The 14,394-nt window shown below is 41.4% G+C and overlaps 1 protein-coding gene across 11 annotated transcripts in view; it reads left to right on the plus strand.

Moving 5' to 3' along the window:
• Positions 1–205: 205 nt before the first annotated feature.
• Fip1l1 (factor interacting with PAPOLA and CPSF1) overlaps positions 206–14,394 on the plus strand; it is a 67,735-nt gene continuing 53,546 nt past the window's right edge. For 2 of the 11 annotated variants that reach the window (XM_006979712.4, XM_006979713.4), the window contains exons 1-9: positions 224–558; positions 1,587–1,631; positions 1,719–1,758; positions 6,853–6,910; positions 7,976–8,079; positions 11,826–11,890; positions 12,482–12,589; positions 13,159–13,289; positions 13,578–13,646. In XM_006979712.4, the coding sequence (XP_006979774.1) occupies positions 477–558; positions 1,587–1,631; positions 1,719–1,758; positions 6,853–6,910; positions 7,976–8,079; positions 11,826–11,890; positions 12,482–12,589; positions 13,159–13,289; positions 13,578–13,646 (702 nt within the window). In that variant the 5' untranslated portion in view covers positions 224–476. Of the gene's footprint in view, positions 559–1,586; positions 1,632–1,718; positions 1,759–6,852; positions 6,911–7,975; positions 8,080–11,825; positions 11,891–12,481; positions 12,590–13,158; positions 13,290–13,577; positions 13,647–14,394 lie in introns of all 11 variants that reach the window. The other 9 variants (XM_015998367.3, XM_042257527.2, XM_006979714.4 and 6 more) reach the window with 6 other exon arrangements.

The following is a 14,394-nucleotide window of genomic DNA, read 5'->3' on the forward strand; positions in this document are numbered from 1 at the left end:
GGAGAAAGCGTCAAGGGCAGAAAAGAACAAAGGGAAACTGAGGATTGGAAGGGGGTGTGGGGGGAAGGGAACTTCAAAGAACACCAGGAGCCATGGCAAAATCCACTGGGAAAGGCAAAGCTGGAATCTTGGGAGGATGGAGGGCGGGGCGGAGGCGGGGCCGGGCGGGGCGGGGGAGGAGCCAATCGCGCTGCGCACGCGCAACGAGGCCCAGGTGCCGGCCGCCGCGGAAGCGAAGCCTCCAAGAGACGCCGCGCCGCTGGGGTGCCGCTGCGCATGCGCCGGCGGGCCTGTGGCTGACTCTTCATGGTGGCTGCCTCCGCCGCGGCCGGCCTTGGGTTTGAGTCTCGCGCTCTCTCCGTCCGCTTACCGGCGGGTTCGCTCCCCTTCTCGCGACCCGGGACGGCGAGGCTGGTGGGCAAGGGGTTGAGAAGGGGCTGTTGATCGCCTCCTTTAACTTGTGCGTGGGGGCGGCCATGTCGGCCGGCGAGGTCGAGCGCCTGGTGGAGCTGAGCAGCGGGACCGGCGGGGATGAGGAGGAAGAGTGGCTGTATGGCGGTACGGAACTTCCTGTCTGTCTCCCGGGTTCTCTCTGGCCTTCCTCCCGGCGTCGCAGGCCCGGGCGTCCGGGTTCTCTCGTACTAGGGCTGGCCGGCCTCAGTTAGGCCGAGCGCGGCCTGCACCTCCTGGCCCTCGCCGGGACCCACAGCCGCTCACCGCGCGGTGGACGCGGGCCAAGGAGGCCGGGCAGCCCCGCTTCGCCCTCCTCCCCACCATCCCGGCCTCCTCGCTCCTGCGCTCTCTGTTCTTGCCCTTTCTATCGATCCTGAGCTGCTTCGGGGTGTCTCTTGCTCTCGGTGGTTGTCGGGTGCCCTTTCTCGTCCCTTTCTTTCAGAAACAGTCGTTCTGTAACTACAGCTAAATAAAGTTAATGCTATAAAACTAACGTCTTGTTTCTTGATGGTCAGTTTGTATGGAATGCACCTGCAAGGGTACCTCCTTGTTTGAAAGACGTGCTTTAAAAATATTAATTGAGAGACAGATGGAATACACTTTGGTCCATAAAGAAAACCCTGAATTGTCTCCTATATTAAGGTGAAGTGTATCTTTTTTTTTTTAAAAAAAAAAAAGAAAGTTAATGTCATAGTTGTACCTCGTGGCTCACCCCTTAGGCTTGTTTTCAGTGTCAGGGATTTCTGCTTGCCTAAATTTAATGCATCGTGTACTTTGTTTTTGTTAGGGGACGTGTTTTATGTCTGGTTTTTAACTTAATTAAGTCGTAATCCCCCTTGTCTGTTATACCAGATTTGAAAGTGTGTCGTCCTTACCTAGAACATAAATCCTTGACTGTTGTAGAATATTTTATAAAAGTTCACGTTGGAATCTAGGCACCCTTTGAGTGATGTAACTTTGATAAACTTGTATTGACCACCCTTAACGTGAAATGTGTGGGTTTTCTCGGACCAAGATGTGTAAATCCTCAGTACTTCTTAAAAGCTCGTATAGCGGTGACTGTCTTGATTTTTTGCCCCCCATAATGGATGTATTTTGTTTATAAAATGATCTAACTGTGGCTATGCTCGTAGGCCCATGGGACGTGCATGTGCACAGTGATTTGGCAAAGGATCTAGGTTAGTGCTCGTTCCCTTCCGATTTTTATAATGCTTGTTGCTTTAAGCTTGATTTCTTGATTTACTTGATTTTATCTTATTTGGTAGATGAGAATGGAGTTGAAAGGCCAGAAGAAGAAAATACCAGGTTGGTGAACTTTCCTGTCGGTGTTTTATGTAGATTGGGTTTCTAGCACGGTGTCAACTGTTTCGTTATAGTCCTTGGCTTAATTACATCTTTGACCAAAGTGTGGAGGACTCTATTTCCAGACCAATTCAGTGTTGGTTTCTAGTAGCTTATAAAAGACAGTTTTTGGAGTTAAGTGTTTGCCAACTTTTCACCATTGGATAACTTTATACTCTTAGCTCTTAGCTGAGCTTAGTAGTGGAGTATATAATGTAGTTGGTTTTTTGGGTTTTTGTTGTTGTCGTCGTCGTCCCCGTCCGTCCGTGTCCCGTCGTCCCCCCCCCCCCCCCCCCCCCCCGCCCCCAGGCAAGTGTTGTCTGTGTAGCCCTGGCTGCCTTGGAACTCATTTTGTAGACCAGGCTGGCCTTGAACTCAGAGATCTGCCTGCCTCTGCCTCTTGAGCACTGGGACTAAAGACATGTGCCACCATGTCTGCTGAGTATTGTTGAATTACTGAGAAAAAAATAATTTACTGTAAGATTTTAAATAATAACTGAAAATTGTTGCTTTCATAATTTTTTATTATTATTTTTAATCATTTATGTTTGGTGTAATTTCTTTTTTTTTCTTTTCTTTTCTTTTTTTTTTTTTTTTTTTTTTTTTTTTTGAGGCAGCCCTTGCTGTGGCCCTGATGGGTCTGGAAATACCTTTGTAGACAAGGCTGGCCTTGAACCCACAGACATATGCCTGACTCTGCCTCCTGAGTGCTAGGATTCAAGGCATGTGCCACTATGCCTGGCTTGGCTGTAATTTCAGTTCTTTATATTTATTTAAATTCATAATGGAACTAATTTTTGGAAGGGAACCATGCTCACTTCTATACCATGGACACAATAGGTGATTTTTTTTTTTTCTTTTTTTAAGAAGTTGATTTCTTTTGTTATTATACAAAACCTTGTGTCCAGGGAACCAAACATCTACTCAGAAATCAGTATAACTCGCATATAAGTACATGGCTAAATTGACTTTACTTTGATCAGATGACTGTGTGAAATAATGAGGGAGGAGTGGTTTTTGTTTTTAATTTATGTGCATTGGTGTTTTGCCTGCATAAACGTGTCAGGTCCCTTGGAACTGGAGTTACAGACAGTTGTGAGCTTCCATGTGGGTGCTGGGAATTGAACCCAGGTCCTCTGGAAGAACAGCCAGTGCTCTTAACTGCTGAGCCACCTCTCCAGCCCGGGGAGAAGTGTTGTAAACAGTGATTAAGGGCTGGAGAAGTGGCTCGGTCCCTGAGATGCACGCAGCATAAGCATGTGGACAGGAACGTCCCAGGAGAGACTTAGACAGCAGGATCTCCAGCACTCATTCTCCACCCACTCTGTGTTGGTGAACTCCAGGTCAATGAGAGACTGTCTCAGAAGAGAGCAAGATGAAAAGCTGTTGGGAAGATGTCTGATGTTTGGGGCCTCTACATGGCGTGCTCAGGTGCATGCACAAACCTATACACCTGTATCACACACACAACACATTTAAAGAATATTTAGATTTTCAGAGTGGAGGGGATGATGCCCCATACCTAGCAGGGTAATCCAAAAGGGAGAACAGCAGTGTTGAGGATATGGAGAAGCTGGACCATCTGCATACACTGCTGAGCTACTGTAAGCTGGTAGCCTCCTCACAGGGCCAAGTAGAGTCATCACTACTTAGCAGTTCTACTCTCTTTAACTTAGAGAAGTGAAAACATAGGTGAACATAAGCACTTGAACATCAGTGTTCGTAACATGAATCATACCTAGTCAGGAAAATGGAAATAATCCACCTGTCCACCATCATACAGGTTAATAGATTTGATGCAGTGGACCCTTATATTCATGGTGGAAGGAAATCAAGTCCTGACTTGTCACAACATGGGTGAACACATTAAGAACATATTAAAGGAAGGAAGCAGCTACAAAAGACGCGTCTGATTCAATTCTAATTATAAATTATCCAGAAGAAGTAAATCCATAGAGACAGAAATTTCAGGATTGTGACATAGGAAAATGGGATGACTGGTGATACAAGATTTCTTTTGGGATTTCATATGGAACGGTTACACTGAACAAAATATGTCTTCGGCAGAGCTGTATTTGTGTATTATCTGAAATTTAATCATCTATGTTTGGAGTTTATGTATTCAGCTCACTGATAGGAATGTATAGTTTTTTTGTTTTTGTTTTTGTTTTTTTAATTAAGCCGGTGGTGCACGCCTTTAATCTCAGCACTCAGGAGGCAGAGCCAGGCGGATCTCTGTGAGTTTGAGGCCAGCCTGGGCTACAGAGCAAGATCCAGGGTAGGCACCAAAAATAACACAGAGAAACCCTGTGTTTCAAAAAACCAAAAAAAAAAAAAACAAAAAAACAAAAAAAGAAACCATACATTTATATATATGTATGTATGGCCAGGCGGTGGTGGTGGCGGCAGTGCAGGCCTTTAATCCCAGCAGAGGCAGGTGGATCTCTGTGAGTTAGAGGCCAGCCTGGTCTACACAGCAGTTCCAGGACAGCTAGAGCTACACAACAAAACCCTGTCTCAAAAAAACAAAAGAAAAAAGATGTTTTTTAATATCCATTTTATTAAGTGTCAAGAAATTGACTACAGGGTAGTGATATAATCAAATACGTATTTTTATGGGCTAATCCTTATCTCTGAGTTTTATTAACTACAATTTTAAGTTCACTTTGATTTTTCTTTTTCTTTTTTTTTTTTTTTGGTTTTTCGAGACAGGGTTTCTCTGTGTAGCTTTGCGCCTTTCCTGGAACTCGCTTTGTAGACCAGGCTGGCCTCGAACTCACAGAGATCCGCCTGGCTCTGCCTCCCGAGTGCTGGGATTAAAGGCGTGTACCACCACCGCCCGGCTGATTTTTCTTTAATGTGTATTGGTATTTTTTCTACATGTATGTCCATGTACCATGTTCATGCCTGGTGCCTGTGGAAGATGGAATGGTAGAAGGCTTTGAATCCCCTGAGGCTGCGATTCAGATGTTGTGAGCTGCCGTGTGGTGCTGGGGCTCACACCTGGGTCTTGGACCGTGCTCTGAACCACTGAGCCGCTTCTCCTTCCTCAAGTTTGCTTTTTCATTGAACTTTTTTGAATTCTCTGAGACACAGTGTGATGGTCGATTGGAGTTAATCCACTTCTGCCTTCTTCGAGTACTGTTGCCTTTATTTGGTGTTAATTTCATTTGGAGAGCTATGTGTGTCTCATTCCCTGGGAGGACAATTGTCTTTACATTTTTACTTTTTTAGAAAAATCTTACAATTTTATCATTCTTATATTTTAGTGATGATAAGGAGCTGGAAGTTCTAACACATTCTGACAGGGAAAGGAGTTCAGGCAAAGCTAGCCTGCAGCTTGGTACAGCCTTGCATTTCCCGCCTAGGCCCCTGCTGTTGCATTTGCCCATTGTCATTGGGACTGGTTCATTGCTGAAGCCTCTGTCCTTAAGCATTGCATTACACAGATTTCAGTGCTGTTATGCTTTTTGTGTCCAGGCTTTAGCTGACTATCGTATACTGTCCTGTGAAATGGGAAGCACACTGAGGGTTCATCCCACTGCTTGCAGGCATGTGCTACAAACAAGTAAACCAAACTTGTTTCTGGCTCTCTAGAAGTTTATATAAGCAAATTATTAAATTAAGAAGAATTATAGTAGAAAATTTATCTTGAGTCCTGTTTTAGGACAGGAAAAAATTGAAGTTTTCAGTTTCTTTCCTAATTTGCTTTACTTGGGTATAGTGTTATAAATTGCCACTAAGGAGTATTATAAAAGTATTATAATAAAAAGAGCACTGCCGGGCGGTGGTGGCTCACGCCTTTAATCCCAGCACTCGGGAGGCAGAGGCAGGCGGATCTCCGTGAGTTCAAGGCCAGCCTGGGCTACCAAGTGAGTTCCAGGAAAGGCACAAAGCTACACAAGAGAAACCCTGTCTCGAAAAAACCAAAAAAAAAAAAAAGAGCACTGAACTTGTCAAAATCTAAGCATTTTACTCTGAAATGATACTAAGAGTTTCAGTGACTTGGGCCAAATCAGTTCATTGTTTTGTACGGTTTTTCTGTTTGTACAGTTTTTCTACTGTCAAGAAACTTATTATACTATAGTTCTGGAAGTATTTTTTGTTAATATCTTGAGTCTCCTGGCAATGTGAATGTTCCCTTGTTAAATGACACAGTTTCTGTTGCAAAACGACAAGTCAAATTCGCCTTCTAAAAGTGATTAGTTACTGTAAACTAGAGGGTAGTCTTTCATGGAGATAATTTCTTTTTAGTCTTGAAATTTTGTATTTGATAGACCTATCTGATAAGGTTAATGGAACAGCAAAGCAGGTAGAAGCATGTGTGCTAACTGGGCACTGAAAGAATTAATATGATCCTGTCATAGAGAATTCCATGGGCACCAGGGAGAAGAGAAACCGTATTATATATCCTTGACAGTCCTTGGCACATAGCAGATACCTAGTAAAGACTCAGAAAGGAAAAGAGATGTGATGTGCAGTGTAAACTTAAGTTGTGTGCTACCATCAAGTTGTATGTCATTAAGAAATGGTTGGCCAGAGGCTGAGCAGTGTAGCACACGCCTTTAATCCCAGCACTGAGGCGGCTGGATCTGAGTTCCAGGCTAGCCTGGTCTACAAAGTTGAGTTCCAGGACAGGCTCCAAAGCTACACAGAAACCCTGTCTTGAAAATCAAAAACAACACACCCCCCCCAAAAAAAAAAAAACAAAACAAAAACACCAAGAAATTGTTAGGCAGAGAGTGGTGGCACACGCCTTTAATCCCAGCATTTAGGAGGCAGAGGCAGGTGAATCTCTTGAGTTTGAGGCCAGCTTGGTCTACATGGTGAGTTCAAGGAGTCTGTCTCAAAAAACCAAGTAAGCCCAACTCTCACTTCCATCTGAATCCTGACTTTATGCACACTAACAGGAAAACCAGACAGATTTACCATCTTGTTCTCATCTTGCAGTAGAGATAATAACTTTAGGAAATGTCTGAGGTAGCCTGAGACTGTAGTGTCATCTGTCTTGAAGCAGCAGCAGCATCCATCCTGTCTCCTTGTTTTCTTTGGTTGCAGTGCTAATCCTCCAGCTGGAATTGAAGAGGAAACTGCTGAAAATGGCGTGTCAAAACCGGTAACCTACATCTCAGGCTTTGAAATCCACTTACTTTGAGGTTTCAAATCTTTAAGAACGTCACAGTTCATTTACAAATAAAACCAACATTTATCATAACCTTCAGCATTCTGTATGCCTTGACCCCTTCTTATGTCAACTGCTCCATCTGATATCATCAAAAGAATATGTATGACTTAGGAGAAAAAATACTGGGAAGAAACTTGGAGGACATACAGCAGATGCAAAGACTTGCTGTCTATTGTTTTCAATTATCTGTCAATAACTAAGTAGTTGTAGATCAAAAGACTGTCCTAACTGAGCTTGATTTCCAAAGCCAGTATCAAGTCCACAACCTGAACTGTCTCTTACAGTTTCTTAGGAATGCTCTCTAAAGGTTTTACTCCTGACTCTGTGGCTGTTGAATGGTACTTGGTGTCCTCTGATAGTTGTACATTTTAATCCTGAATAGAGAAGGAAACTTGTTTTTGCTTTTTCGTTTTTTTCAAACTGAAACCTATAACCAAAAAAGCATTTGCCTAGGTGATATGATTATCTACCATTATGTAACTAAAGTATAACAACATTTTAGATCCATACTAAAATCACGGTAAGCAGATCCATTTTAGTTTGAAAAGATACATAATGCTTCTCCAATCATTTGCATGTAGAGTTTCTTCCTATTGTAATTGATGACCTTGCAAAATGAATGAATCTAAGGAAATGTAGTATCTACTGTAGAAATGTTTAAAAATAAGTACTTGAGAAATTCTTATGAGTAAAACATTTGTGAGATTAAATGTCAGTATTAAAAATTACCAAATAGTTAAATTAACAGAGCATTGAAAATGTGAAGCATGTATTGTTCTCTGAAAGACGGCAGTAACAGTTCTATTTCCTATTTATAAACTCAATTATTGTAGTCCATCAGAGTTGGGATAACAGTTTTATAAGCTTGTAATTTTTACTCTTAAACAAGTTCAGAAAACACAGAATCAATTTTTTATTTGTTCATATGATTAGGATTATTGCTGAATGCCGAATAGGATTATTGAATGCATTTTGTAATTGTTTATGTTGGAATAGAAAGTGACGGAGACTGAAGATGACAGTGACAGTGACAGTGACGATGATGAGGATGATGTTCATGTCACTATAGGAGACATTAAAACGGGAGCACCGCAGTATGGGTAAGTTAGTGTTACTTTATTTGGAGGGGGCCATGTGTGTCATGGTTTGCATGTGCAGGTCAGAAGACTCCTTACAAGAGTCACTTCTCTGTTTCCACTTAGGTCGTTGGGGCTTGGCTACAAGTGCCCTTACTCTCTAAGCCGCCTTGGCAGCCCTAAGTTATATGTATGAGTGCTACCTTGTGAAGTTCTGTGCTAGGTTGTCAGTGGTTGATTCTGTTGATGCTACATTTTCTATCTTACATGAGAGGAAAGAACTTGTGACAGTTTCAACAGGTGGTTAATTACTTTCTGCCTACTGAATTCTGTGGGGACATGGAAGCAGCCATAGCTGATCGCTGCATTGAAAACATATTTTTCCTGAGGATTTGCTAGGATGAGGTCTTTGGTTAGAAGTGGAATACCTGAACTGTCACTTGTGTTCCTGTCATTGGTTCATTTTTTATATCCAATACAAACTAACCCATTTCTTCTTTGTTGCCATAATTTTTTTTTTTTTTTTTTTGAGTTAATTATCTGTCAGTCCTTTTAGGCCAGTGTATTGGTAGCAAGATTTACATTCCATGAGCTGGAGCAAGTAAACACGTTAAAGTAGCTTGTGGTTTTGTTATGGTGGTAGAGTTAAGAGCTTTGGGTTTTAACTAGCTATATAAGATGACTACTGAAACTTTGTCCTCATCTTTGGGAGGGTTTGGGTTTGGTGGTTTTGTTTTTGTTTGTTTGTTTGTTTGTTTATCATTAATCATTTTGAATGGGATGAAATGGAATCCCAGTGTTGTCCCTGATGGTTAAGATGTCTGTTGGCTATAAGGACTCTTTTTCATTATTCATGAGTCTGTTTATGGATTAGGTTGTATGGGTTTTTGGTATTTGCTTTTGAGTTCTTTATATTAATTCTGTATGTTATATTAGTTATGTATGTTAATTCTCTGTCAGATGTGTTGTAGACTGTCTTCACTGAGCTGTATTTGAAAGAGCTTGAATTTCATGTAATTCCATTTGTCAGTTCTTGGTTTTACTTCCTAAACTATTGGGCTCATTTTCAGATAGAACTTGGTAGTGCCTCTTAGTGCCTCTTGTTTTCCATAGTGTAGCTTTTGAGAACTCCAAGTTCACAGTAAGGTCTTTGACCAGTGTGATAGACTTTGGTTCAGGGTGAGGCAGAAGGATTTCCTTTTACTCTTCTGTAGATGCACATCAGTTTCTCTGACATCAGTTGCTGTAGTGGTGACGTCTTTGGGAGTTCAGGTGCCTGTAGCTGTGTGAGATCACTCCTGAATCCTCTGTTCATGGATCTGATGTCTGTTTTTGTACTGACTCTGCAGTAGTACCATCAGGTGTGGTGATGTTCCTGGCATTGTTGAGATTGCTGCCAGGTCCTTCATTGCTTCCATAGGAATTTTAGGATTTTTCTGCTTTTGTGAAGAATGTCACTGTTATTTTTTGATGGGGATTTTATTGAATCACATTTGTAGATTGCTTTTGGTAATATTGCCATTTCACAATAAAATTGTCATTGAAGAGGTCTTTCATTTCTTAGGTTTTCTCTTTTCTCTTATTTGTTATTTGAATGGGATTGATTCAAGTCAGGAAGTCAGAAGATTTCCTGACTTCTCACTATGTTCCTTATTAGTATATAGGAGTGATACTTATTTTTTAGAAATTAATATTAATTTTATTCCTTGACATCCTTACTTACATATAGTACATACTGGTTACTGAATTGTCTGGTAGAGCCTGGGGGAATCTTCTACAAATAGAATCATAATATTGGCTATTAGAAATTATTTGACTTCCTCCTTCCATTTTCTTTCCCTTTTCTAAAGCTAAAACTTTAAGCCCTGTAATGAGTAAGAGTAGAAAGTAAGCACATACTTATTTCTTTACTGGCTTTAGTGGAACGATCCCATCCAGTGTTGGCTGTGTGTTTGAAGGTCATGCTGCTTTGCCATGCTAAGACACTTTCCTTCTATTTCTAATTGCTTCAGGATTTTTATTGAAGGGATGTTTGGACTTCCTCAAAGATAAAACATACAAACAAAACCTGTTTATTTTGGCAGTGGTAGATCTTGAACTCAGAGCCTTCCTTGCACATCCTAGGCAAGTACTCCTTCACCACAGTCCACAAAGACAATTATTGAGCAGAACAAAAGCAGGAACCATCCTAGGTCCGGTTAGCTGAAAGTCGAAGAGAAAAGAGCACACTTAAGTAGAATGGACATGATAGGAAATATTAATCTTTCAAAGTCTTGAGTGTGATCTGAAAGCTTACTAATATCTTTCTGTTCACTACAAATTCTTACTGTTCATTCTTACCTCGTCCCGAGTCTCCTTTTCTCTACATCCCCAACAGTGTGGGAAACCATTTCAGTTTGCACTAATGCTTGATTTTGATTTGCTGGTGGTACACCACCTTTAATTCCAGCACTCAGGAGGCAGAGCCAGGTGGATCTCTGTGAGTTCGAGGCTGGCCTGGTCTACAGAGTGAGATTCAGGACAGGCAGCAAAACTACACAGAGAAACCCTGTCTCGAAAAACCAAATAAATAAATAAGTAAGTAAATAATGTTGTTTTGTTTTTTGGTTTTTTTGAGACAGAATCTCTCTATGTAGTTCTGGCTGTCCTGAAACTCATTTTGTAGACCAGGCAGACCTCAGACTCACGGAGATCCACCTACCTTTACCTCCCGAGTGCTGGGATTAAAGATGTGCACCACTCTACCCAGAGGTCAGCTGATTTTTAAGGAAAACTCGTAGCAATGGTGGTGCCTTGCACAAAGTTGCATAACTAGTATATGAACATGGGTTGGTTTAACTTGGGTTATTTGTCACGTGAATATATATGTGTTGCTGCCGTCACAGCCCAGACAAAGCTGTGGAAGACTGCAGGTGTCCTGGAAGTTGTCCCTCATCCCCTTTAGTTATTAACCTCCTGTTGTCACTGTTTTCCACATCAGTTCTTTTTTAATTAATGCCAGACTAGTTCTTTCACATTTCTTCTAAGTGAATTCATGTTTTGAATGAAATACTCGGTGTGTATTGGAAAGAGGTTTGATTGGTGATATAAGATGTGAGAAAGACTAAAGTGGGGCCATGGGACATGGCAGTGTGTCAGGGAGCTTTCACTGCTGCAGGGTTGCTAGATGGTAAGGAACTAGGAAGTAACAGCAAAGGTGGTTCTTAAGATTTTTGCTACAGTGGCACATTGAGTTAGTAGCTGGGAGACTTTTGAGATGGGAAGATGACATTAAAAAATATTTGAGCCGGGCGGTGGTGGCGCACGCCTTTAATCCCAGCACTTGGGAGGCAGAGCCAGGCGGATCTCTGTGAGTTCGAGGCCAGCCTGGGCTACCAAGTGAGATCCAGGAAAGGCGCAAAACTACGCAGAGAAACCCTGTCTCGAAAAACCAAAAAAAAAAAAAAAAAAAAAAAAAAAAAAAAAAATTGAGATGGAAAAATGGCAGGCCTTTCTTTAGAAATTAGTTCTTGGGGCTGGAGAGATGGCTTAGCGCTTTTTCTTGCAGAGGATGTGGGTTCAGTTCCCAGTGCGCACAGCAACCCATGACTCTAGTTCCAGGGACCTAGTGCCCTCTTCTGACCTCTGAGCACCAGGCACTCTTGTGATATACATACATGGCAGGCAAAACAGTGCCAATCCATTCACTCACTATGTGGTTTTATACACGCTGACTATCTTCCTATTTTGTTACTGTATGTTTTTGAGGTTAATTTTTATTCTATTTTTAGGAGTTATGGAACAGCACCAGTAAATCTTAATATCAAGGCAGGGGGAAGAGTATATGGAAATACAGGTAAAATTTGTATTTGCAGCTGCATCAGTATGAAAATATCTGAAACAGGTCCCAAGCAGATTGCTCAGCTCTTTCCATGGTATGTCTGACCGCCTTGACACACGGAAGCAGACTTTCTGGGAAAGACGTCTCAGGCAGCAGATGTTGGCTGTTGTGGTTGTGCCGCTCTGCTCCTTTTAGAGCCCTGTAAGAGAAACTTTTCTTTGCCCACAAGTGATATAAAACAGCAGTTTAACATGTGGGCATTAGCAGCTCCATTGATGTAGTAACCTTTTGTTTTCTGAGACAGTATCTCATGTAACCTAGGCTATCCTTAACCTAGCTGTGTTTCCAAAGCTTGCCTTGGATTCCTGGTCCTCTGTCCATTTCCCAAGTACACAGATGTAGGTGTGTGCTACCATGCTAGGCTGTGATGTCTAAAGCCCCAGCCTTTCCATCCTGTTAGTCTTCAAAGTTCCATCACAAAGTTTGCCTTTGTCGAGCTTTATTAATCGTCAGGATGGATGGCAAAGGGACATTGTGGTTTTGCTCTTTGTCTTCTAGCTCCTTGCTAATGTAGCTTCTTTGCCATTTTGCTCTTCTGTAAAATAGGAACCAAAGTCAAAGGGGTAGACCTTGATGCCCCTGGCAGCATTAATGGAGTGCCACTCTTGGAAGTGGATTTGGATTCTTTTGAAGATAAACCATGGCGGAAACCTGGTAGGATTATTTGGTATTACATTAATCTCAAAAAAGATTTTTAGTATAAAATGATCAGAAAAGTATTTTGGGTAGCAATATAAAATACTGCCCTTTACAGTGTCTTTTTTTATTGTCCTAAACTAATAATATTCAAGTACTTGAATTATTAAATCTCATTAGTCACTGGAATTAACATAAATGTGGGCTCACATTATTTATTATAATGCCATTTCTAAAGGAAAACATTTTGATCAAAATGTTTTTCCGTCTTTGCTTCATTGTGGTAATTTTGAGAACTAGTAAAAATGCAAGGGTGTTACAGATATAAGTATTTCTCTTAGCATCTATTATTAATAGTGATGGGTTTCCTTATGACCTTGTCACACGTGTCCATAGTCTTTGTTTGGAGCATATCCACTCCTTTGTCCTCTCTGGCCCCCCTCCAATCCCCCCACCAGTCCCCTTCACTTCCAAGTTTGCTCCCTTCTCTGTTCACATCTTCTCTAAGTTTACATTTCTATACCACACCAGGTTTTTGATGCTGCCATAGAGTTAAAATGTGTCCTAAAAGTCTATTTTATCTTCAGGTGCTGATCTTTCTGATTATTTTAATTATGGCTTTAATGAAGATACTTGGAAAGCTTACTGTGAAAAACAAAAGAGGATACGAATGGGACTTGAAGTTATACCGGTTACTTCAACAACAAATAAAATTACGGTAATTAGTAAATCTTCCAGAGTAACCCCGCCTCTTCTACTGTCCCGCTTTGACTCCCCAAATATGTCCCTTTCCCCTAAAAAGGTGATTCAATACCGTGTGACAGTTTAGTTTCTTGTTGTCTTGACCATGTTTGTTTTTCCCTTTCCTTCCCCTTCAGTTCCATGTTAATGATTACTGTATGTTCTTAGTTCAAATCACAGACTAGCCACAGCTAGTTTGTCTTTATGTGGCCTATCAGTTAAGTATTGTGTGGTGTCTTAATGGGGAATGTGTTATTTAACTTAGGCCGAAGACTGTACTATGGAAGTTACACCAGGTGCAGAGATCCAAGATGGCAGATTCAATCTTTTTAAGGTGAATTTTAGTCAATTATCCTTGGTTGCTCTCATTTTTGTTCTTGAGTCTGCTCCATACCACTGTCCAAGGGAGAAAATTCAAGTGGAAATCGCTACCTTTTTCCCCAGACCTTCAGCTTCCTGGTGACTTACCCATTTGTTGGTTGTTGTCTACTCTACTTTTGCAAGCATGTGAATTCATAGCCTATCATACTAACAAACTCCAAGCAAAACTGTTCTTTGCTGTGTGTTGTGACCTAAGGATAGGCTGCAGGTTCAGCATTCATTGAACATCTTACTCTTCTCCTTAGCAAAATTGGAAGCTTTTGTTTTCCCAATTCTTCAAAGGAGGAGGGATGACAACAGTGTTTATTCTCTGACACTGAAGGCATTGGTGTAATAGCTTAAAGTTGAGGTCCTTTAAGACTTTCAGATGTTCTCTGACAACCTCCTAAGATTTGAGCAGAGACACTGAGTTTTAAAATTAATACTTAAAAGGAATAGGTCGATGCACGTGACATGAAGGTTGACAGGATTAGGTGACATCAGGTCTGACTTGTGGTTTCTCAGGTTCAAAGAATACCACATTTTCATTGCTGCTTTTCCTGAGGTTTGGTTGGGTAGCCTTTCCCTGCCTTGGAGGAAATTCCAATTCCAGATGGCACTGGGTCAAGTTTAGGTTATGTATCTCAGTGACCTTTTGTGGTCTGGATAGAGAACTCTGTGCCCTTTTGAGAACGACAAAATACTGCCTTATGCAATACATG

Source organism: Peromyscus maniculatus, chromosome 10 (assembly GCF_049852395.1).
Source record: "Peromyscus maniculatus bairdii isolate BWxNUB_F1_BW_parent chromosome 10, HU_Pman_BW_mat_3.1, whole genome shotgun sequence".
NCBI lineage: Eukaryota > Metazoa > Chordata > Mammalia > Rodentia > Cricetidae > Peromyscus > Peromyscus maniculatus.